Here is a 20,668-nt window from a genome sequence, read left to right as displayed (position 1 = left end):
TTTATTTTGTTCTATGATTTTGAACAGAATTTGTATACTCCTTAACTGTGAGTAAAACCTTGAAGCATTTGACAAAAAACAAACAAACAATAAAATGTGCGTTAAAATGATAATTAACAGTCAAAGTTAAGAGGAAGTTTTTTTATTTTTTAAAATAATTTTTATTAAATTTTCAAATTGTAAAACAAATTTTCCACAAATCTTAATTGAACAATTTATATATCCATATTTCTCCCCTCCCCCCTCTTTGGCTTCCCCCGTATTTCCGTATTGATTTATTAAACAAATTCTATACACTGCTGGTTTTACCACTTACATAGTTGTGAAAGTTTAGTCAAAACCTGCCAATGAGTCCAAATCTTTATATTGTCTTTTTATATAGTTTATAAATGTTTCCCACTCCTTATTGAAATCGATGTTGTCTCTCTCATGTATCCTCTCTGTCAGGTTAGCCAGTTCCGTGTAGTCTATAAGCTTGGCTTGCCAATCTTCCTTTGTTGGCGTTTTCTCTGTTTTGCATACTTGTGCTAATAAAATTCTTGCTGCTGCTGTCACATACATAAACAATATCCAGTTTCCTTCTCTTGTATCATGATCTAAAATTCCGAGTAGGAAGGATTCTGGTTTTTTAACAAATGATTTTCTCAACATTTTTTTCCAATTCAATTCATTATATATCATTTCCCAACATTCCTTAACCTTAAGAAGGTTAAAGTTAAGAGGAAGTTTTTAAAACACCAAGATGTAATTAAAATCAGCATAATTAAAATTTCGGATCAAAACACTTGCTAGTATATTTACGTAGATTCCTAGGATTTGTTGCAAAAATGTTTTTAGCCGGTTTCATAAAGTGCACAGCGGAGGTGTCAGCTTGTTGTCAATAGGCTGGGAGTTCCGGGGTGTAGGTGCTGCCACACTAAACTGTGGCATGAATGTTAATAGCGTGGAATGAATATGACGTGGCGCGTGTAAAAGTAAAAGGTAAAGGTAAAGGGACCCCTGACCATCAGGTCCAGTCGTGTCCGACTCTGGGGTTGCGGCGCTCATCTCGCTCTATAGGCCGAGGGAGCCGGCGTTTGTCCTCAGACAGCTTCCGGGTCATGTGGCCAGCATGACAAAGCCGCTTCTGGCGAACCAGAGCAGCGCACGGAAACACCGTTTACCTTCCCACTGGAGCGGTCCCTATTTATCTACTTGCACTTTGACGTTTTTTCGAACTGCTAGGTTGGCAGGAGCTGGGACCAAGCAACGGGAGCTCACCCCGTGGCAGGGATTCGAACCGCCGACCTTCTGATCGGCAAGCCCTAGACTCTGTGGTTTAACCCACAGCGCCACCTGGGTCCCTAGGTAAAAGTGCCACAGATCAAAGAGGTCAAGTTGGCATATTTGAGGTAAGATGATCCCGCAAGTAAACTGGTCCCAAGCTGCTTTATGTATATTAACAGCAACACATTGAACTTGGCCCAGTAAGAGATTTGCAACCAGTGCACGGGCAGGGAGGGGTGTCATATGTTGACAAGGTCTCACTTCTGTCAGCAACCTTGCTGCAGCATTCTGCACTAACTGCAGCTTCCACATCAAGCACAAGGCAAGCCCCACAAAGTAAATAATGCCACATAATTAAAAAACCTTGCAAAAATGTAACACCAATTAAAAACACATTTTCAGTGTTGTACACAACAACTTAGGGAGCTGTAGCCTGGCTCTTCCTAATGGCAAATCTGCTGCTGTGCCAGCAGCCTTTGAAGGTAGTGGCGGAAGATTCCTCGGGCAGGTAAGGAGCCACAGCCCAGCAGCAGCGCTGACCGAACCCATCCGGTCTTTGAAGTCATAAGCAACTGGTTAATTCTTTTTAAAAAAGCCTTCAATGCCTGCTAATCCAAATCAATTTTCATTTCTTTCATAAAGCTCAGGCTTTTGCGTTGCGCACCCGCAAATAATTGCAGCTAATTTGTTTTTATTTTTATAACACCCATAATTGGGGCGGGGTGTGTGTGTGATTTTTATGTCCTGGCAGCCATATTCCCTTTAGTGAGTTCTTAATGGAAAGATCCATTAAAATTGAAATGGTTCTGGGCACCGGTTCAAAAGCCAGATGTCTAGAATAAGGTTTCAGGCCATCTGCCGATCTCAGATATGTCACCCAAACAAGTGATGCTGTCATTGGATTGGGGGAAAGGCTTGAGCTGCCTCCATCCAGCATATATTTTCTGTGCCTGCCAGACCCACTGGGAATTCAAGTATAGATCAACATGACAAAAGCTCGCTTGCCTCACCCCAATTCCAACTATTTAGAGCAAGGTTTCCCAAACTTGGGTTTCCAGTTGTTTTTGGACTACAATTCCCACCATCCCTGAACACTGGTCCCGCTAGCTAGGGATGATGGGAGTTGTAGTCCAAAAACAGCTGGAGACCCAAGTTTGGGAAACCCTGATTTAGTGTCACGGGCCCCTCCACAAAGTGCAGGCAGGCACACGTGGTTTCACTGGCTGGGGCTGATGGGATTTGTAGTCCCGCTACATCTGGAGGGCTCCAGGTTGGCAAACGGTTTCTTTAGGGTCTCTGGCAGAGAGGGTGACTGAAGGGCAGAGCTAGCTTGCTCACTCCTGCCCCCTTCATGATGATTTAACTCAGAACTTGGCTATGGAATGTGCAAGCAATATCCAGCCCATTATTTAGCAGAAGACACACTGGCACTCTCAGCTCTCCCGCACATTATGTCACTCATTTGACCCTTGCACCACAGAGGCTTCTGCAGAGCTCCGGTCTGAAAAATTAGCCACACGGCATTTTAAGGAGTGCAGTGATTAAATGCCCCCGGTGCTCTGTGGCATCTGTAAGCGTGAGGCGTCATTTCGCACCACTGAATCAACACAAGCTGATATGCCTCATGGCTGCGCAAGCAGTAAGAGAAAATCCATGGGCCTCTGATGTGCCTGAAGGCACTTTGTGGCTAGGGTTTGGCCAGACCAGAGGACCTCCTGAGGAACCCCCATGCAGCACGAGAATTTGGGTCATCAGTTGAAGCCATGAAACTCCTCAGCAAATGGGGCTTTTAACAATGCGTTCATGCGCTGTCGCATCAGATGTTTATAGAGCACGATTCACTTGACGGGTCTTTGCTCTTTAAAGTCATTGGCATCATTTGCAGGCGTTTGAGGCTTGGCCCACTTGATCCTTGTAGATGATTGGCACCTATTAACACTCTGGCTTCCTGGTCTGCTTCCGTTTTGGTTATGGGCCTCGCTGGGTGTGTAACTTTTGGCTACCGGGCACTATCTCTTTGCCAAAATCACAGAGTCCAGTGCTGATGTCTGTGCAACTCTGAATGCACACAGTCCTGCCTAAAATGATCTGATCCAGGCTTCTGAATAAGCTGCGCACCTGGCTGGGTGTGGTGAATGACAGTCACTGTCAGTCGGAAGCTATCATGTCCTGTGCATGCTCTGATGCTGTCTTGGAGTGGCTCCTCACGATTTCCCCCAGTTCAGTAGGCTAGAGGCAAACTGGTGAGATTAGGGCACATTATGTGGTGGACAAAATTTGTAGTCAGTCCCTTAGTTGCATCCCAGATACACCACTGGAAAAACCTGAGGCACTTGCAGACGGCTCATTTATTGAGCGTTTGTCCTGATTGGTTTGCGGGGAGGTTAGATGATTTCATGAGCATTTATTCTGATTTGTTGGAAAGTGTTATCCCACACTTCCCAGTGCATTTCCCCATCAGTTCCCTTATGGGAAAATGTCCAGACTTTTGGGTGTAGCAGGTTTGTTGCAGGATAACTCCCAATCAACTATAATTGTGCAACCATAATTAGCTGGTGTGCGATTCAATCCCACCCCCACCCCCCCAAATAAGCAAAAAAATTTAGTGCCATAGCTCTAGATTTTGGGGTGTTCCCAGCATCTCCTGGTCAGACTGGCAATGTTCTGATTCTAGAAAGGTCTGGCTCTGTATAAGGCAGCTTCCTATTTTTATTATTTTTCTTCCTTCACGAAGGTGACCCAAAACAACACACAAAAACAGCAAAATACTAAAACCCAAGTGTAGCAAGTGACTGGCATTAGCCTCCTATGTTCCTTTTTGCAGCTATTGATAGCTATTAGTCATAAAGTGGATGGAATTAAATGAGGGTTGGGCACATTCATGGAGGAGAAGGCTACCCGTGGATGCTGGCCACAATGGCTATGCTCTGCCTTCCATGGTTAGAGATAGTAATCCTTCTGCAGGAGGGGAGAAGAGCTCTGGTGCTCAGGTCCCACTTGCAAGTAACTGAGTAACTGAGCATCCGCCTTGCATGCAGAAAGCCTTGAGTACAGTTTTCGACAGCAACTCCAGGTAGAGCTGGGAACGTCCCTTGTCTGAAACCCTGGAGAGCTGCTGCCAATCTGTGCAGGCAACACTAAGCTAGAAGTGGTAGATAGCATGGCTTGTTATAAGGCAACTGCTCATGACAGCATGGGAAATTAACTTTCCAAGTGGTTGAATGTATGAAACTGTCCTATTGGGACAGGCTACTGGTCCATCTGATGCAGGTGGTGCTGTGGGTTAAACCACAGAGCCTAGGGCTTGCCGATCAGAAGGTTGGCGGTTTGAATCCCCGTGACGGGGTGAGCTCCCGTTGCTCGGTCCCAGCTCCTGCCAACCTAGCAGTTCGAAATCACAAAGTGGAAGTAGATAAATAGGTACCGCCCTGGCGGGAAGGTAAACAGTGTTTCCGTGTGCTGCTCTGGTTTGCCAGAAGTGGCTTAGTCATGCTGGCCACATGACCTGGAAGCTGTAAGCCGGCTCCCTCGGCCAAGAAAGCGAGATGAGCGCCGCAACCCCAGAGTCGTCCGTGACTGGACCTAATGGTCAGGGGTCCCTTTACCTTTACTGGTCCATCTAAATGTGGCTTGCTGTGGCTGTTCCAGCTACCAGGGGAGATCTTTCCTGTTCCATCCTTGCTGCCTCATCCTTCTCTAACCAGGACTCAACCTGGGACCTCCTGTAGGCTAAGCTTACCCTCAGCGTTCAAAATCAGGCAACTTGCACCCAAGTGAAGATGCCTGGGCAGCAGGATCACACCTGACGTCTCCACAATCTGGAGGTGCATGCCTGGGGGTGCTTGGATATTGACTGTTTTTCACACACTAGCAACACATCCTTAGTCTCCGTCCCTCTTTTTTGTTCCTTTTTGCTGAGTAGATATTCCAAGCTCGTTGGGTTGCTTCTCTCAGCCGCGGAATAATGCCTTGGTGCTGGGTTTTGCAAGCGCTGTGAGGAGCACGGGTTAGCCAGGTTTTATATACATTTGATGCCTTTACATACATGTAAGTCAATTGCAGAGTTGGATGGGATCCCTAAGGGTAATCTAGTACAACCCCCCGCAATACAGGAAAAGTATTTTTATTTATTGCATTTATATACCACAAGAACCCTGTCAGGTAGGTTGGGCTGAATGAATGAGACTGGTCCAAAGTCACCTATTTATACCCCATCTTCCTTCAAGGTGCTCACAGTGGCATTTGTCATTCTCCCCCTCCTAATGTCATCTTCACAACAGCCCTGCGATGTAGGACAGGCTGAGAGATGGTGACTGGTGGTCCAATGTCTGAGTGGGGATTTGAACCCTGGTCTCCCAGGTCCTCCTAGTACAGCACTCTGACCACTACACCATCCTGTCTATGTTTGGTATGGACCTTTGTGATCAGAGGGAATAGATCCTAGGGATGGGACACCTTTTGGAACAGTGACAAGGTGTCTAAAAGATCCAGGTCCTTTAACCTGAATATCTTGTGCAGAAAGAGAGTAAGGGTTTTTTTGGGGGGGGGGGGAGAAGCACAGCGCAGCTTCTCACACCAAAAGTGCAGCGAGAAGACTGCAACACTCACCTCTGAAATAATGCCTGTTATGATGGATTGCAGGCCGAGGAAGGAGGGTGAATTAAATTAACTGACCATTTAGCCATTTCACTTGCCAAGAATGCAATTTTTTTCCAGCTTTCCTTGCGCGTCTTTGAAGAATGCAATTTAACTGTGTTAATGTTGGGCATCGCTGCAGTTAATTGCATGCTCTGGAGTGAGCTCTTCTCCACCCCCACCCCCGCGAAAGGTGGCCCTTTTTATCATCCGTAGGTAGCAGAAGGTTTAATTGGGTGCTTGAACAGCTATAAAATTAATCTGCGATAGGCACTGGGCACCCAGCCATGTGGTTCCCAGCCCGTGCTGATAAACTTGTTATGGAAACAGGAAACATTTTCAGTTGGAATGGTAACAAAATTATTTGGAGCAGGGTTGTAAAAGGAGCTGGCTTGTGGAGGGTTTCCTCACGGAGGAAGCCATGCAAATTCCTGTTGGCCACCCTGTTTCTCAAGGACATTTGCATTTCAGGAGATGCTGCGGCTCTCTTGCAAGTGGGCACTTTGGAGGTTAGTGTGGCCCACATCAGGCTGTCTCTGCACATGCTGAGCAAACCACCAAACATCAGCGCTTGTTGTTATTATATGTTGATTGTCCTGCCCTTTTTGTCAATGATGATGACAACTTTGGGTGCACAGACTAGTAGGAAGGGCCAGGTTCTGATTCACTCAGCCATGGCACTCACTAGGTGGCCTTGGGGCCAGTCACTGCCTCTCAGCCTAACCTACCTCAAGGGGTTGTTGTGGGGATAAAATGGGGAGAGGGAGAGCCATGTACGCCACTTTGAGCTCCTTGGAGAAAAGGCGGGATAGGAATGTAGTAAATAAAGAGTTGTATTAGTGTGTGAAATTATCAGACCCTCCAAGTGTCCCTATTTTCCAGGGACAGTCCCGGATTTACAGAAGTCATCCCAGTTTCTGATTTGATCCCGAAATGTCCTTTTCCTTAGGACGTCCCTATTTTCATCAGAGAAATGTTGGAGGGTATGGAGTTAGGCAAACCCCGAGCCAAGGGGATGTATGGTAACTCTGAAACCTTTAGAAGACATCTGAAGGCAGCCCCTGTATAGGGAAGTTTTAAAATGTTTAATGTTTCATTGTTTATATATATGTTGAAAGCTGCACAGAGTGGCTGGGGCAACCCAGTCAGATGGGCGGGGTATAATTATTATTGTTATTGTTATTGTTTTGTTATTGTTATAATTATTCCTATTTTTATCTGGGTAATGTTGGAGGGTTTGCATTGTTGCTGATGTTATATTCCTATGGTGGATATGACCACAGTTGTCAAAACAGCAATAGACAAATTGCATAAATAAATAAAATAGCTTTAAAGGAGTCCTACTGTAGTTCCAACCTTCTGTCTTGCTTTGCTACAGGGGAACCATCTCCAAGGCCTTCTCTGGAGCTGACCTGCGGGCTGGGCCCAGGCCGAGTGACCTTAGAGCCAAACCAAACCCTGGAGCTGCGCTGCAACTTGGCTCCCGTTGAGGAGCTCCTCAACATTACCTGGAAGAAGAATGGGCTCCCATTAGCGGAAAAGGACAACTTCCGCCTCCTCCCCAATGGATCTTTGCTCATTTCGTCACCAGGGGTGTCACCTTCAGCGGAGGGAACCTTCCCAGGAGGGTCCAGCGCAGAGGGGAATTACTCCTGCGTTTCCCATGGATCTTTCGGCTCGGTCACTGGCCAGACCGTTGTACTTCGTGCGTCAAGTGAGTATCCAGGTTTTTGTGCCCACCTCCTTTTAGCATTAAAAACATCTCCTTCTGAAAACAAGGGGAAGAAGCAGGTTTTATTTACTGTTTTCTAAAAAACAATTTCAAGCAGGCAAGTCATTTTAATGATTGCTCTGTATTGCTTTTAAAGGGGTGTTGTTTTAACACCGCAGTATTTAATGTTTTGTGAGAGGGCTCAGAATATAGATAAATAAATTTAAATAAGCAATGCCAGTAAAAATGAAAGCCCAGTCATTGATGAATCCCAGTCAGGGAAACTTTTAAAAGATTCCCTGACTGAGATTTAAAGAGTATTGAAGTAGCTCTTTCTTAAAACAAGGGGAAGAAGCAAGTTTTATTTACTGTTTTCTTAAAAAAAAAAAAGAGAAACGGGGTAGGCAAGACATTTTTATGATTGTTTTGTATTGGTTTTAAAGTTGTGTTTTTTTAATGCAAACATCGCTGTACTTGATGTTTTGTGAGAGGGATCAGTATATAGATAAATAAATTTAAATAAGCATTGCCAGTTAAAATGAAACCCCAGCCACTGATGAATCAGGGAATATCTTGTTTGAAGCTTGCCTCTGCCACAGACTTCACTCAGCGTTCTTTGGCAAACCTCTCTCTCTCTTTTTCTGCCCCAACCCTCCTATCTTAGGGTTGCCATATTTCAAAAAGTGAAAATCCACACACAAAAGGTGCTGAGTTTCTTTTGGTTGTTGTTTGGCCAAATTTGTGAGTTATTTTTTTTTAAAAAAAGGAAATTAACCAAAAAAACCAACACTTCCGACATGGGTTGCCATACGCATTTTTACTGATCTTCGGAACTTCTGCCCGGACGCTATTTCCGACGGATGAATCCTGGATATGTCTGGGAAATTCTGGACATATGGCAATATCTGCATTATTGAGAGAGTAACATTGACCTACCATGTAGGGTCGTTGTAATGGCTGTGGGGGATGGGTGGGAGAGAAAAAGTCCGTAAAGCACTTTGAGTCGTCTAAAAAGGCTGCATGGCTCCTAAAGATTATTCGATGGCTCGTTCAGAAGAGGCAGGAAATCTCCCTGATGAGCTTTCGCTCCTGGTGCACTCAGCATCTTCTGAAGGAGAGGGGGAAATATGCCCATTGTGATGGATGAAAGTCGCCTGCTGGGTTGTTTTGACCATGAGCTCTTTGTGTGCTCCATTTAGCATTCAGCCTGTGTGAGCGCAGGAAGTATCCCAGAGAAATCCATCTTGCAGCAAGTGGGACGTAATGTTGTGTTCGATCAAAGGACTTGTTTACACGCAGAAGGGTTCATTCCTCATGCTGGGGGGTAGGGAGGGCAGATTAATATTTGGCAATATATCATTCGTGTCTGCGAAGGTGCATATAATAATATATATGGAGAATGGCCCCCGGCTCAGCGGGAGAGCCTTCATTTTGCATGCAAAAGGTCCCAGGTTCAAGACCCAGCTCAGTGGGCAAATATTCTCACCTGGTTTGAGGTAGCTTCCTGTGTTGGGGAGAGGCTGTAGCTCAGCGGTAGAGCACCTGCTTGGCATGCAGAAAGACCCAGGTTCAATCCCTGTTATCTCCTAATATGCCTGGGAATGTCCCTGTAGGGGTGCTGCCAATCAGTGTAGGTGTACCAAGGGTCTGGCTTTGTGTAGGGTAGCTTCTTCTGTTCCAGGGGCTGTAGCTGAGACGTGGAGCATGTTCTTTGTAAAGTCCCTTTTGATACAGGTTCAGTCCCTGGTGTCTCCACTTAGGGTTGGGGAAGACCTTGCAGATTGTTTACCAGTCAGTGTTGACAATACTCCACTTAGGTGGACAAGACTGTGTTTAAGGCAACTTCCTCCATTCCAGGGGAAGGGCCACAGCTCAGCAGCAGAAGGTGCAGGCAGAAGGTCCAGGTTCATCCCGCATTTCCAGCGCAGGTGGGAAGGACTTCCAGCATCCTGTCCTGAAACCGTGCAGATCTGCTCCCAGTATTGAGCTAGATAGACCAGTAAGGCAGCTTTTCATGTTTTTTTGCGGGGGGAGGACTCAGCATCAGGGACTTGGCTTTGCATGCACAAGGTCTCAGGTTGAATCCTAGGCATCTCCAGGTAGGGCTGCCCTGTTTTTGCCTGCAGAGTTTGAAATCAATCCCTGCAGGCAAGGCACAGCCTGAAAGGCACTGGCGGTCAGCAGAGTGCTAAGCACCAGGCGCAGCAATCAGCTGGTTGCCAGGCCTTGCACATTACTTTGCAAGGCCCGCCCATTCGCTGAGCAGCTCTGCAACCCCTGACAATCAGCTGATTGCCAGAGCTTGCAAAGCCATTTGCACAGCATGGCCCCTTTGGACCGACCTGCATCTTTACCTGCACCACACCTGACATCATGAATGGTATCAGGTGCTCAACAGGTGGGGGAAACCAGGTGGGCCTCAAGAAGCCCATAGGCTGGAGGCTCCGTACTACAAAGTAATGTAGTTCCACTTCCGCAACAAGATCCTGGCATTGATGCCCATGGGGCAGAGTGAGGAGAAAAATTGAGCAGGCTTTATTGGACAATGGACATGATTCTTTGGGAGGGAGTGACCCAGTTCCCAGACTGGCCCATTCCCTGTGGCACACCTTTGTTTGGGATGACCCCTAGCTGGATGGTAGAGCACAGACTTGGAAAGTTTAAAGCCCCAAATCCAAATCTTCAGCTCTCAAGGCAGCAGCATGGAAAAGAACGCTTTCTGACGAGACCCTAGACAGCCACTTCAGTAGTCAGTGGTTGGGCTCTGACCATAGCTGTCAAGTTTCGGATTTGAAAATAAGGGATCAGCAGCCTCACCTATCCCGGTGACAGTCACATGGCAGTGGTGGGTGGAGCCAGAAGCAAAAGTGGGCGACACTGGTGTGAATGCGCGCAGTAGGCTTACTGTATTTTGGAAACACTGCCCGTGGGCTACAACGCCTGTAAGTGCAGGAAATGGTTCCTGCTTGCTTTGAGGCTGCAAGGAGGCGAGGTCTTCCCAGTCCCTGGCCAGCAGGGGGAGGGGGAGGAGCTGCTTCCTTTGAAAAAACGGGAAATTAAAGGGATATAAAAAATAAGGGATAGCAGCGGGAAACTGCTTGAAATAAGGGAGATTCCTGGGGAAAACGGGATACTTGACAGCACTGGCTCTGACATAACCCTAACTGGTTTAGCATCACTTGCATGTCCTGTTTTGGTTGATTTCCAGAACCCATGGGGAAAGCACCAAGGCTGGTCCAATGTTGCTGGACCATGGACAGCTCTAAGTGAGAAAATTACTCTGATAAAGGTTGTGATCAGGCTGAGGCCTTTTATGCCTCTGTCTTTGGGCTACCTCCTCCAGACTTTGTCCCAGGCAACCAATGCTCCTCCCTTGCACAGCCTCCGTCCTACTGCACTCTCAGCATTGCTGGGATGATGATGATGTGCAGTGGGAAGCACCTTGCTTCTTCTGGCTTAGGAGAAGGTGTCCTCCTTGAGGGTCCAGGCTCTGGCCCTATCAGCATTGGTTACCTGGGAGTTGCTCTGGGAGTTCTTGCCCAAATCACAGTGGTCTTTATGCTTTCTGCAGTCAGCTTTGAGTCTTGACCCAGACCTGGCTCACCTTCTGGTGCCCCTGCAGCCTCTGACTCTGTGTCCAGATCAGTGCTGGATAAACAGGTCATGGTAGTGCATGGGCCTTGGGCTCACAAGTTCCCTTTCCCCTTCTCCACTGAGGTTGCGTCAAGGAGATGGGAAGCGTCTGCTTTTCGCTAACCATGATTTGCTGACATGTGCAAACTCAGAACGGTGTTTAGTCTTGACTACAGTTTAGGGGAAAGAGCCGGGATCAGAAACCGTGGTTTGAAGTTGGCTGGTTTCTCTGAATCATGGTTAAGAATAAACACTGCAGTTTGTTGAAAATGGGGGTGACAGCTTCTGATCTCCTTGTGGCTGTGTCAAAGGGAGGGAGAGCTCACCAGTCTGTTCACATAATACTAAACTATGGATCAGTGTTACCTCCAAACACAGCCAATTCTGGGAAGGGCCATAGCTCAGTGGTAGAGCATCTATTTTGTGTCCCAGGTTCAATCCTTGGCAGCATCTGTCCCCTGAAACCCTTGAGCGTCATTGTCAATCAGTGTCAACGATAGTGAACTGGATAGTGAATGGTCTGGCTCAGTATAAGGAAGCTTCCTATGCTACTGTAGGCTAGATAGACTGGGGGTCAGATTTGGCGGAAGGTAGTTTTTTATGTTACATATGAATAACAACACTCAGATCTTTCTTTGTTGGCCCCAGTTGGCCACTACGGAATCAATGGAGTAAAACTTAGGGGAAATTATCCAGCAATTCTCCAACTTTTCCTTGAGCACAGATGTTCCCTCTTCTGTCCTTGTTTGCCATTAAGGCTGCAGAGGCAGAACTGGCTCTTAGATGTGCTTACCCTCCCTCTCTGGCCTTGCCTCTTGGCCTTTGGACGAAAGAACGTGGTCTCTAGAAGCCATTTGGGAGGGTTAGAAATTCCTTTCCCTCTCTCTCTGGAAGCAGATCTGTTCACACTTTCAGCTGAGCCAAGGAAGGGGTGCCATGTTGACACCTGTTTTGATGCGCAAATGTGTGTGTGTGCTGTTCATGTGATCCTGATGTGAAATAAGACATGTATGATTAATCGCCTAAATAATATTTAATTATTCTATCTGGCTTTTCCTCTAATTGGCTCAGGGCTGCAAGGAGTACAGGGAAGTTGTCCCATTTTTTTGTCACTAGAGGTGCATAGATCAGCCCGTTTCTGCTCTTTGCCAGTTTCACACATGATCATTTGTGAGTCCGTTCAGTTCCATGTTAATCTGAATTTTTGAATGTATTTTCTTACAAAGTGACCCTCTGGGGTTCCTTCCAGCTCGACAGTTCTATGAAAATGCACACTCCTTTCTAAACATATTTTATCCTAAATTACACACTTTATATGCCTTTGGGCACTTTTTTTTTTTTGAGCTGAAAACTGCGTTGCAACATTTAGGAAGAAGTACGGAGGGTGACAGAATTCCCATCTGCACATTCGTCCAGGAGTGGCAGATCAGATCAAGAAGCACCCCTAATCCTTACAGCAACCCTGCAAGGTAGAGTAGGCTGAAAGAGAGGTGGTTGAGCAACATCACCCAGTGGCCAATTAAGAGATCCAAGTGTGCATTGTGCCTGGCCAGCCTGCCTGGCCAAATATTGCCTAATTTGTCATCTGTTGACTGTGATCAAATATTGCCCAGTTGTTTCTGAAACAAAACACCATTCTGTAGGTTGCAGTTTGCCTTTCTCCTTTTTTAGCAAGGGCAGGAGTGAGGGGCGTTGCCTTCCTTGTACTTTTGCCCCAGTCATGGGCAAACCAAGCAGCATAGCAAAGAATTTTCTCTGCCCTTCAATCCACCAACTGCAGGAATGCTGATGGAAGCAGCCATTAGTAGCCAAAATCACTGCCTGGGACTCCACTTTGCTTGCTGTAGGCAACTAGGAGTGCCTGCTCTATATCTTATCTGTCTACCTGTGCTCTAAAGCACCTGTGAAGGACTGTAGCGGTGACTAGGAACCCATGGTGCTCCAGATGTTGTTGGACTACAACTCCCATGATCCCTGGTCATCCTGGCTGTGGATGATGGGAAATGCAGTCCAATGACACTTGGGGGGGGGCACAGATTCTCCATCCCTGGATTTTAGATTCAGATGCAGAAACTTAATCCCCCCCAAAAAGAGTTAATCTTGTTGTTGCGCAATAACTATTCTATAATTTTGGTTTTTGTGTGTGATTAGCATATGTGGCATCAAACATACCTGCATCAAAACATGTTGATGATTAAAGTACCCCCTTGGTTCTAATAAAACAAATGCTTTAACCAGGGTTTCCCAAACTTGGGTCGCCAGCTGTTTTTGGACTACAAATCCCATCATCCCTAGCTAGCAGGACCAGTGGTCAGGGATGATGGGAACTGTAGTCCAAAAACAGCTGGAGGCCAAAAGCTTAATGGGTCATTGATCAGATTTGTTAAAAACCAGTTTGGTACCTAACCCAAGACCCCATCCTTGATCGAAACACAAAACTCCCTCCACTGTTTTAAAATACAAAATTTTTGCCACTTTTACTTATGCGCACAATCGAACACATGTGTTGGTAAATAAACAGCATGGCTGGCACTTTTTAGTATTATTTTGTCCTTTGGGGAAAAAAAAACCCCTCCCAAGTGCTCCCATGAGCTTTGACATAACCGAAGAAGAGAGAAATTGTAAGGAACTAAAACCTCTCCTGTTTCTCTGCCCCCTTTCCTGCCTCTCTTCCACTGCCACCCTTGATCTCCCACCTCCAGCTTTGTCTCAATTTTTTCAACATCCAGAGTCCCAGACGGTGAAAGAAAATGGGATGGCTCGCTTTGAGTGTCGGATCAAAGGGCTGCCTCCTCCAGTGATCACCTGGGAGAAGGACCATGTGGCTGTGCCTTCAGAGGCCAGGTGAGCTTCCAGGTGGATAAAAAGACTGTTTCTTTGGAGACGTCAGCTCACATTGGAAATATGGATAATTCATCAGTCCAAATACAAATATTATCCTCATTGGTAATTATGACCTGCCCTTCACCCTAAGGTCTCAGGGTGGGTTACAACAGGAAGGAAACTGATAGAAACAGTTTAAAGCAACCTAAGATTACATCAGTAATCTGGGACCTAAAAAAGTTAACAGTCCATGAGATGTTATCCCAATGGTTGGGGAAGGGCTAAAGCTTATTAGTGGAACATCTGCTTTGGATCAAGGTTCAATCCCTGGCTGCATCTCCAGGTGGGGCTGGGAGAAACCCCCTCCCTGAAATCCTGGATAACTGCTGCTAGCCAGTGTAGGCAACACTGAGCTAGATGGACCAATGATATGGTTCGGTATAAGGCAGCTTCCTATGTTCCTAAGCAATAAGAGCTGAGAGGCCGCTCCTGCTTTTAAAGAGAGGGGTGCGGGGCAGGACCAGTCAGAAGCATAGAATGGTAGAATTGGAAGGGACCCTGAGGCTCATTTAGTCCAACCCCCTGCAAGGCAGGAATATGCAGCTGTCCCATAGAGGGATCGAACTTACAACCTTGGCATTATCAGCACTATGCTCTAACCAACTGAGCTATCAAGGCCCCGTGTGGTTTTAGGGTGCAGTGGGGTGGCACATCCTGAGTCCAACTCTTCAACCTTCCTTCCACCCCCAACCTAGCCTTCTCTACCAATTGACCAGCTGCATCTTTGGTTACCCTGGGGACATCGTTTTCGGGAGTCTACGCAGGATCTGGCCCAGCCAACTCCCACTCCAGCACATAGGTGTCCAGCAAAAACAGTGTGGGACTCTCTCCCTCCACACTCACTGTGCTTTCCCCCAACTTGGAGATCCTCCTCCTCTGACAGATCCTGACATTCCCACTCCCATAACACCGAGAGATAACGCGTCGTTACCCGTGTGTGTGAATCAGCCCCATGAGCTGTGCTATATGGCTGATGTATTGGCTCAATCTAGCATGGCTGTGTGTGTGTGTGTGTGTGTGTATGTATATATATATATATATATATATATATATATATATATATATCCCTGTCCTTTGATTCCCACAGGTTCATTGAACTCCCCAACGGGGTCCTTCAGATCATAGACGTGCAGGAGAGTGATGCTGGAATGTACCATTGTGTGGCAACCAACTGGGCAGGGCAACGCTACAGCTCTGGAGCAGTTCTCAGCATCTCGAAAGGTAGGGGTTATATGAGCCAAATCTTCTCTGTTCTTTTAATATCTAGATCTATCAGTCTCAGCGACATTCTTTCTTTAAACCCATTTTTTATGGCCCAGCACCAATAAGAGTAACTCTGAGCTGGGTGTCTGCAACCACCACAATCTTTTACATCCCTTCCAGTGACAACCCCTAAGTAATGCTACATTGGGGCCCAGAGGCATTGTGGGAAAAATAAAGATGGTGGCTGCTCCAGTCACTTGACTTCGCATTTTGCCTGTGATTTTTTTTTAAAATGCTGCCACCTGTAATTAATAATTCCTGCCACTAGCTAGGCTTGTAGTGAGGAGGGGAATGGTGCTCTTAGGATGGTGTTAGGAGAGTCACTAGGGCAGCGCTGAGGCAGTCACCTAGTCCAAGCCCTCCTCAGACTTGGTACTTGCAAAAGAATATTGTAGCGGAAGCAGTGGTGTGGTGTTCCGGGGTCATGCGTGGTCCGGGGTCATGCTCTTTCTGCAGGAGGATCCCTGTTTCCAGTGTTCAATAGCTGCCCAGTCAACATGAAAGGGGAGTGTTTTCGCTGCCGTTTGCTCCAAAACACAAAGTGTTTCCATTTCAAAAGAATGGTGTGCAGGTTCTGTTATGTGCAATGGAACTTTATGGAAAACACAATTTAAGTCACTCTGAAAGAAAATACTGGAGCACTCAAAATCATTTGTACATGCACAGAAACAAGTAGATTTAGCTGAAAGGCAGCACACGGAGATCTGCATTAATGATTGCAATGCATCCATCATCATCATCATCATCGTCGTCATCAACATTATATTGTGAAATTATTGCATAATCTAAGAGGGATGTGTGACTGTGACCTTGCACTTCTGGGTTTGCCAGTACACTATTGAGCAGTACCCTTATGTGCAAAGGGCAAACTTCTCTGTCAGTGGGGCTTGTCTGTTATTACTTGAGCCTTACCTTGATGAATCCTAAGAAGGTTCTGGATAAAAGCTGAGGTTCTCCCAGGAACACTGGGCGGCATTCAGCATGGTTTTCAACAGTGAAATTAATGAACGTGATTAAGTTTGGTCCATCAATTTAAGTAAGTCTACTCTAACATCAAGTTGCATACCACTCAGAGTTTGAAAACCACTCTTTTCAAGCTGTTTTTCTTTTCTTTTCTGAGGAAAATAAATCTCCCCACCCTGAGGCAGACAAAAGGCAGACAAACATGACTGTGGGCGACAAAAACTCTTCTGTGGATGATGAATACGATGTCTTGTTTTTAATAAGAAACACTGCCCTCTGAAAGATCATTGACATCTCTGGCAGGTGGCTGATCCTTTGCTTCTTTCCTTCTTTCCAAAACAGTCAAGGAAGGCCAGTGGCGCCTGCTCAGAAACCATTTCTGTTGCTGTTGTTAAACAAAGCGTTATAAATACATGCATTGGCAGCCTCATACCTGACGTTGCTCGGGAATTCTGTGAAACCCAAAAAAATTAGTGCAGTATAGAAACGTTCAGCCTGCCGTCTTGATTCAAAACATCACCCAATCGTATCCAAACATAGGCAGAAACTTGCTCCTCTATCTCAGGAACCAGCAGGCAAAATTTGTTTGGAGTATCTAAAGAGGTGTCTAAATGCACAGCAAACAAGCCATCTTTCAAAACACATATTCTTCCCTCTGGGAGCTACAATTCCCAGAGTTCGCTGTGAAGAGGGATTGATTGTTAAACTACCCTGGAAATTGGAAGTTCTGTAAGAGGGGAATAGGAGTCTTCTAAAAATTCCAGTTTTTCTTTCCCTGGATGGAGAGAGGACCCCCCACCCCCACCCCCTTGGCTATTTCAAAGGCGAGCTCATCTCCATCGAAGGTCACCGAAAGGGTTTTGCTACCCTGTTGGTGGCGGAGATGCAGGCAGCAACTGTGAGTCGGGGCTGTTGCCGTGCGAGCGGCAGATGTTTCAGGCCGGGCAGACGTCACGGTGTAAATTTCCAGACGCTCCTTGGGGAACTGCATTCCAAACGGGGAGAAGGATCTGGGGGCCTTTTACAAGCAGATCTCTTTCATGGTCCTGAAATGGAGAAGTTGTCGTCACTTAGTCTTAGAGGAAATATCTCCGCAAAGAAAGAGAGAGAGGGGGGGGGAGGGAGGGAGGGAGGGAGGGAGGGAGAAATAGCACAGCCCTGGTCACTAAAGTCCCCATCCAGACCTTAGAGAGGGTGACCAAGATCCCCCCGCCTACTCCCCTATCCAAAGTGGGATGCCAAATATGAGCCAGCCACAGACTCTCTTCCAAAAAGAAAACCCTTGTGTCGGACCCCAACTCAATAGGAAAGTGTGTGTGTGTGTGTGTGTGTGTGTGTGTGGATTCAGCATAGAAACAAAGAGAGCAGGGGTGGGGAATGTGGCCCTCCAGTCCTCTCTGCCTGGCCCTTAGCCACACCCCTTACCAGTCCTGCTTGAAGTGTTTTTGCCTGACCGGAATGTGTCCTTGATAGCGCCTCTCACTTGCTTAGGCAGAGGATAGAGGGGGGAGTGTTTTGAGCGTGTAATCTAGCTGACTGTACAAAGGTAGCATTTCTTTGTTGCCCTGCCCACTTTGGCCCCTGGCCACACCCACCACTGGCATGTGCCCCCCTCCATCCCAGGGTTGCCCAGAAGGAACCTTGACCCTTGCATCCTCCTCCTCCTCTTCCTCCCCCCGCCTTCTCTTCAATCTGCTGCCGCTCTGCTTTGTCCTGAGGGATGAGAAGCTCTGCTGGGCTGATGCTGCTGGCTCTCCACCCTGCTGCTCATATCTTGTACAAATATTTGATGTTGGAAGCACGTTTTTAGTGGTGACAGAGCCACAGGAAGTGATTCTGCCAGCAGCTGCCTCCCAGCGTCCTCAGTAATGGCAGGCTCACCCAGTTCTCTAGTCGCAAAGCCATGACACCCACCCAACCCCAATTGTTGTATTGGGGCCTACACCTCGGTAGTGGCACCCACCTAATGGAATGCCCTCCCAAGGAGCTGAGTAGACACCTGAAGGCAGCTCTGTATAGGGAAGCCTTTTAATATGCAATGTTTTATTATGTTTTTATATATGTTGGAAGCCTCCCAGAGTGGCTGGGGCAGCCCAGTCAGGTGGGTAGGGTACAAATAAAAATTATTATTATTATTATTATTATTATTATTATTATTATTATTATTATTAGATGGGGGAGACCTATGTATACCACCTTGAGCTCCTCAGAGATAAAGGTGAGATATAAATTAAATAAGTAAGTAAGTAAGTAAGTAAATAAATAAATAAATAAATAAGCAAATAAATAAATAGCACACAAGAAGGAATTGAGCACAACATTCTCCTCACTTGTAAATCCCAGCAGCTGGCATTCAGAGGGATTCTGCCTCCAGATCATTGCACCTTTTCATCATATCAAACAGGGAGCTGTCCATGACTGCAAGCCAGAAATATAGGAATTTGCCTTATACTAAACCAGACACTTGACTTAGTATTTGTCTGCACTGAGGGCTTATATGCACTTACCTTTTCCTTTGTGCTTTCTAGGCACAGCTTTCTTGGACCCCACCCTCCGCACCGCTTTTCATTGGAAAACCCAATCTTTACTACTAAGTCAGAGCAAACGGCAATTCGGGTTTTCTGTGGATTGCTGTTTGCTCCGATCCAGCAGTAAAGAGCAGGAATTCTCTCTGAGGATACAGACAGGAGTCATTTCCCAGTCCTGTTTGGAGGACCTTCTGCATGCAAGGCAGATGCTCTGTCACTGGTCCACGGTCCTTCCCCAAGAAAGCTCCTACCTGCACCTGTTTTGTAATTCCACCAATACAAACATCTTCATTCCACCCTTCCTCCACAGAGCTGAAGGCAGCTTGCAAGATTTCCCCCCCTGTCCTCATTTTATTCTCAACATCAGGCTTCCTCAAACTCGGCCCTCCAGATGTTTTTGGCCTACAACTCCCATGATCCCTAGCTAGCAGGACCAGTGGTCAGGGGATTGTAGTCTCAAAACATCTGGAGGGCTGAGTTTGAGGAAGCCTGCTCAACATCAACCCTGTGAGGTAGGTTAGGCTGAGGTCACTCATTGAGCTTCATAGCTGAGTTGGGGGATCTGAAACCTTTTTATAAGTCAAGGCCGAAATTCTGTAAAAGGTAATCTGTTGGGAGTTGTGTCTCTCCCTGGTGCTCTTTTCTCTCTCTTTTCATGAAACCTCGGGTTCCTCCCTTCTTCCAACAACCCTACTGCAGAGATGAATCTTGGAGTGGCCTTGAGAGTGAGTTCTGAGAAAGTAGCCCCAGCAGAGGCCTGCCCAGGCGGAGACGGATGGCTGCTGCCATTGCCTCTGCCCCCAACCCCCGCATTTCGCAAATGCTCAGTCCCACACCACTTGCGTTCCAACATGGCTCGCTTGGTGGTGGGGAGGCCAGCGACCCGCTTGGATCTCAGCTGTCAGCAACAGCCTGAGACTACGAGGTATCAGACAACTGAGCCCTCCTCTGCTGTTTTGCCGTGAACTTTCTCACCCTTTTCCAGAGGAGGAGCCTGAAGTTTTATTCAACCCCTCAGAACCTCCCCTGAGAATAGATTCAGGCTTTTGGAGCAGCTGTTGAATGGAGGGAAGGGGAGGGAAAAGGATCCGTCCGTGATTTTCTACCATTCTTCTGCAGATAGCGGGAGACCCATTTTGCAGTTGCTGCAGAGGAGCTTTCAAAACTCACAGCCTTTCTCCACCCACCCTTTTTCCAAGGGAGGGGGCACATTGTACAGTCCTTGTCCACTGGGAAACAAAAGGAGGTTTTACAGAAACCTTCATTTTCTTTATCACATAATTAGTTTTGCAAGTTTTAACCTGTTTAACCAGAAGATTAGCAATGAAAATGTTGGAGGGAGGGGGGGAGCGATTTTGATCAACGAGAGGAGCTCTCAATTGGCGAGCCTGAGAATTAAGAGTGTTAGCTTCCCAAAGTGACTCTGAATGGTCACTGCAGTAAGGAAAATGAGAAGGGGGGGGCAGCTTTTGTTGCTGGAAGGGCAAACCGTCTCACATGTCTCCTGGTATCTCAAACAAGACGCCAGCGTTGAGCTTGAGATGACGGGCTGATTTGTTTAAATTGAGGTGAGTACTGAATTAGGAACCAGAGGAGAGTTTTGCTGGATCAGGCCAATGGCCCATCTAGTCCAGCATTCTGTTCTCACAGTGGTTGAGGCCTCGTAACAGAGTAAATACGCAGGTTTCTGTAACTTGGAAGGGTAGGCTGCCATCCTATTGTTTTGTGCTTAAGGTAAAATGGGGAGTGGAGCAGGCAGAATAAGGACAACATAAAGTCCCAGGTT

The 20,668-nt window shown here is 46.7% G+C and overlaps 1 protein-coding gene across 1 annotated transcript in view; it reads left to right on the top strand.

The window, feature by feature from the left end:
* Nucleotides 1–20,668, top strand: part of IGDCC4 (immunoglobulin superfamily DCC subclass member 4) — a 67,051-nt gene that overhangs the window by 14,074 nt on the left and 32,309 nt on the right. Inside the window, exons 2-4 of the mRNA XM_033166709.1 lie at nucleotides 7,280–7,615; nucleotides 13,948–14,089; nucleotides 15,216–15,349. Of these exons, the coding sequence (XP_033022600.1) occupies nucleotides 7,280–7,615; nucleotides 13,948–14,089; nucleotides 15,216–15,349 (612 nt within the window). The remainder of the gene's footprint in view (nucleotides 1–7,279; nucleotides 7,616–13,947; nucleotides 14,090–15,215; nucleotides 15,350–20,668) is intronic.

This window comes from Lacerta agilis, chromosome 13, assembly GCF_009819535.1.
Source record: "Lacerta agilis isolate rLacAgi1 chromosome 13, rLacAgi1.pri, whole genome shotgun sequence".
In the NCBI taxonomy this organism is placed as follows: Eukaryota; Metazoa; Chordata; class Lepidosauria; order Squamata; family Lacertidae; genus Lacerta; species Lacerta agilis.
The sequence above is the reverse complement of the archived record's forward strand: the minus strand, read 5'-3'. Positions and strand labels throughout refer to the sequence as shown.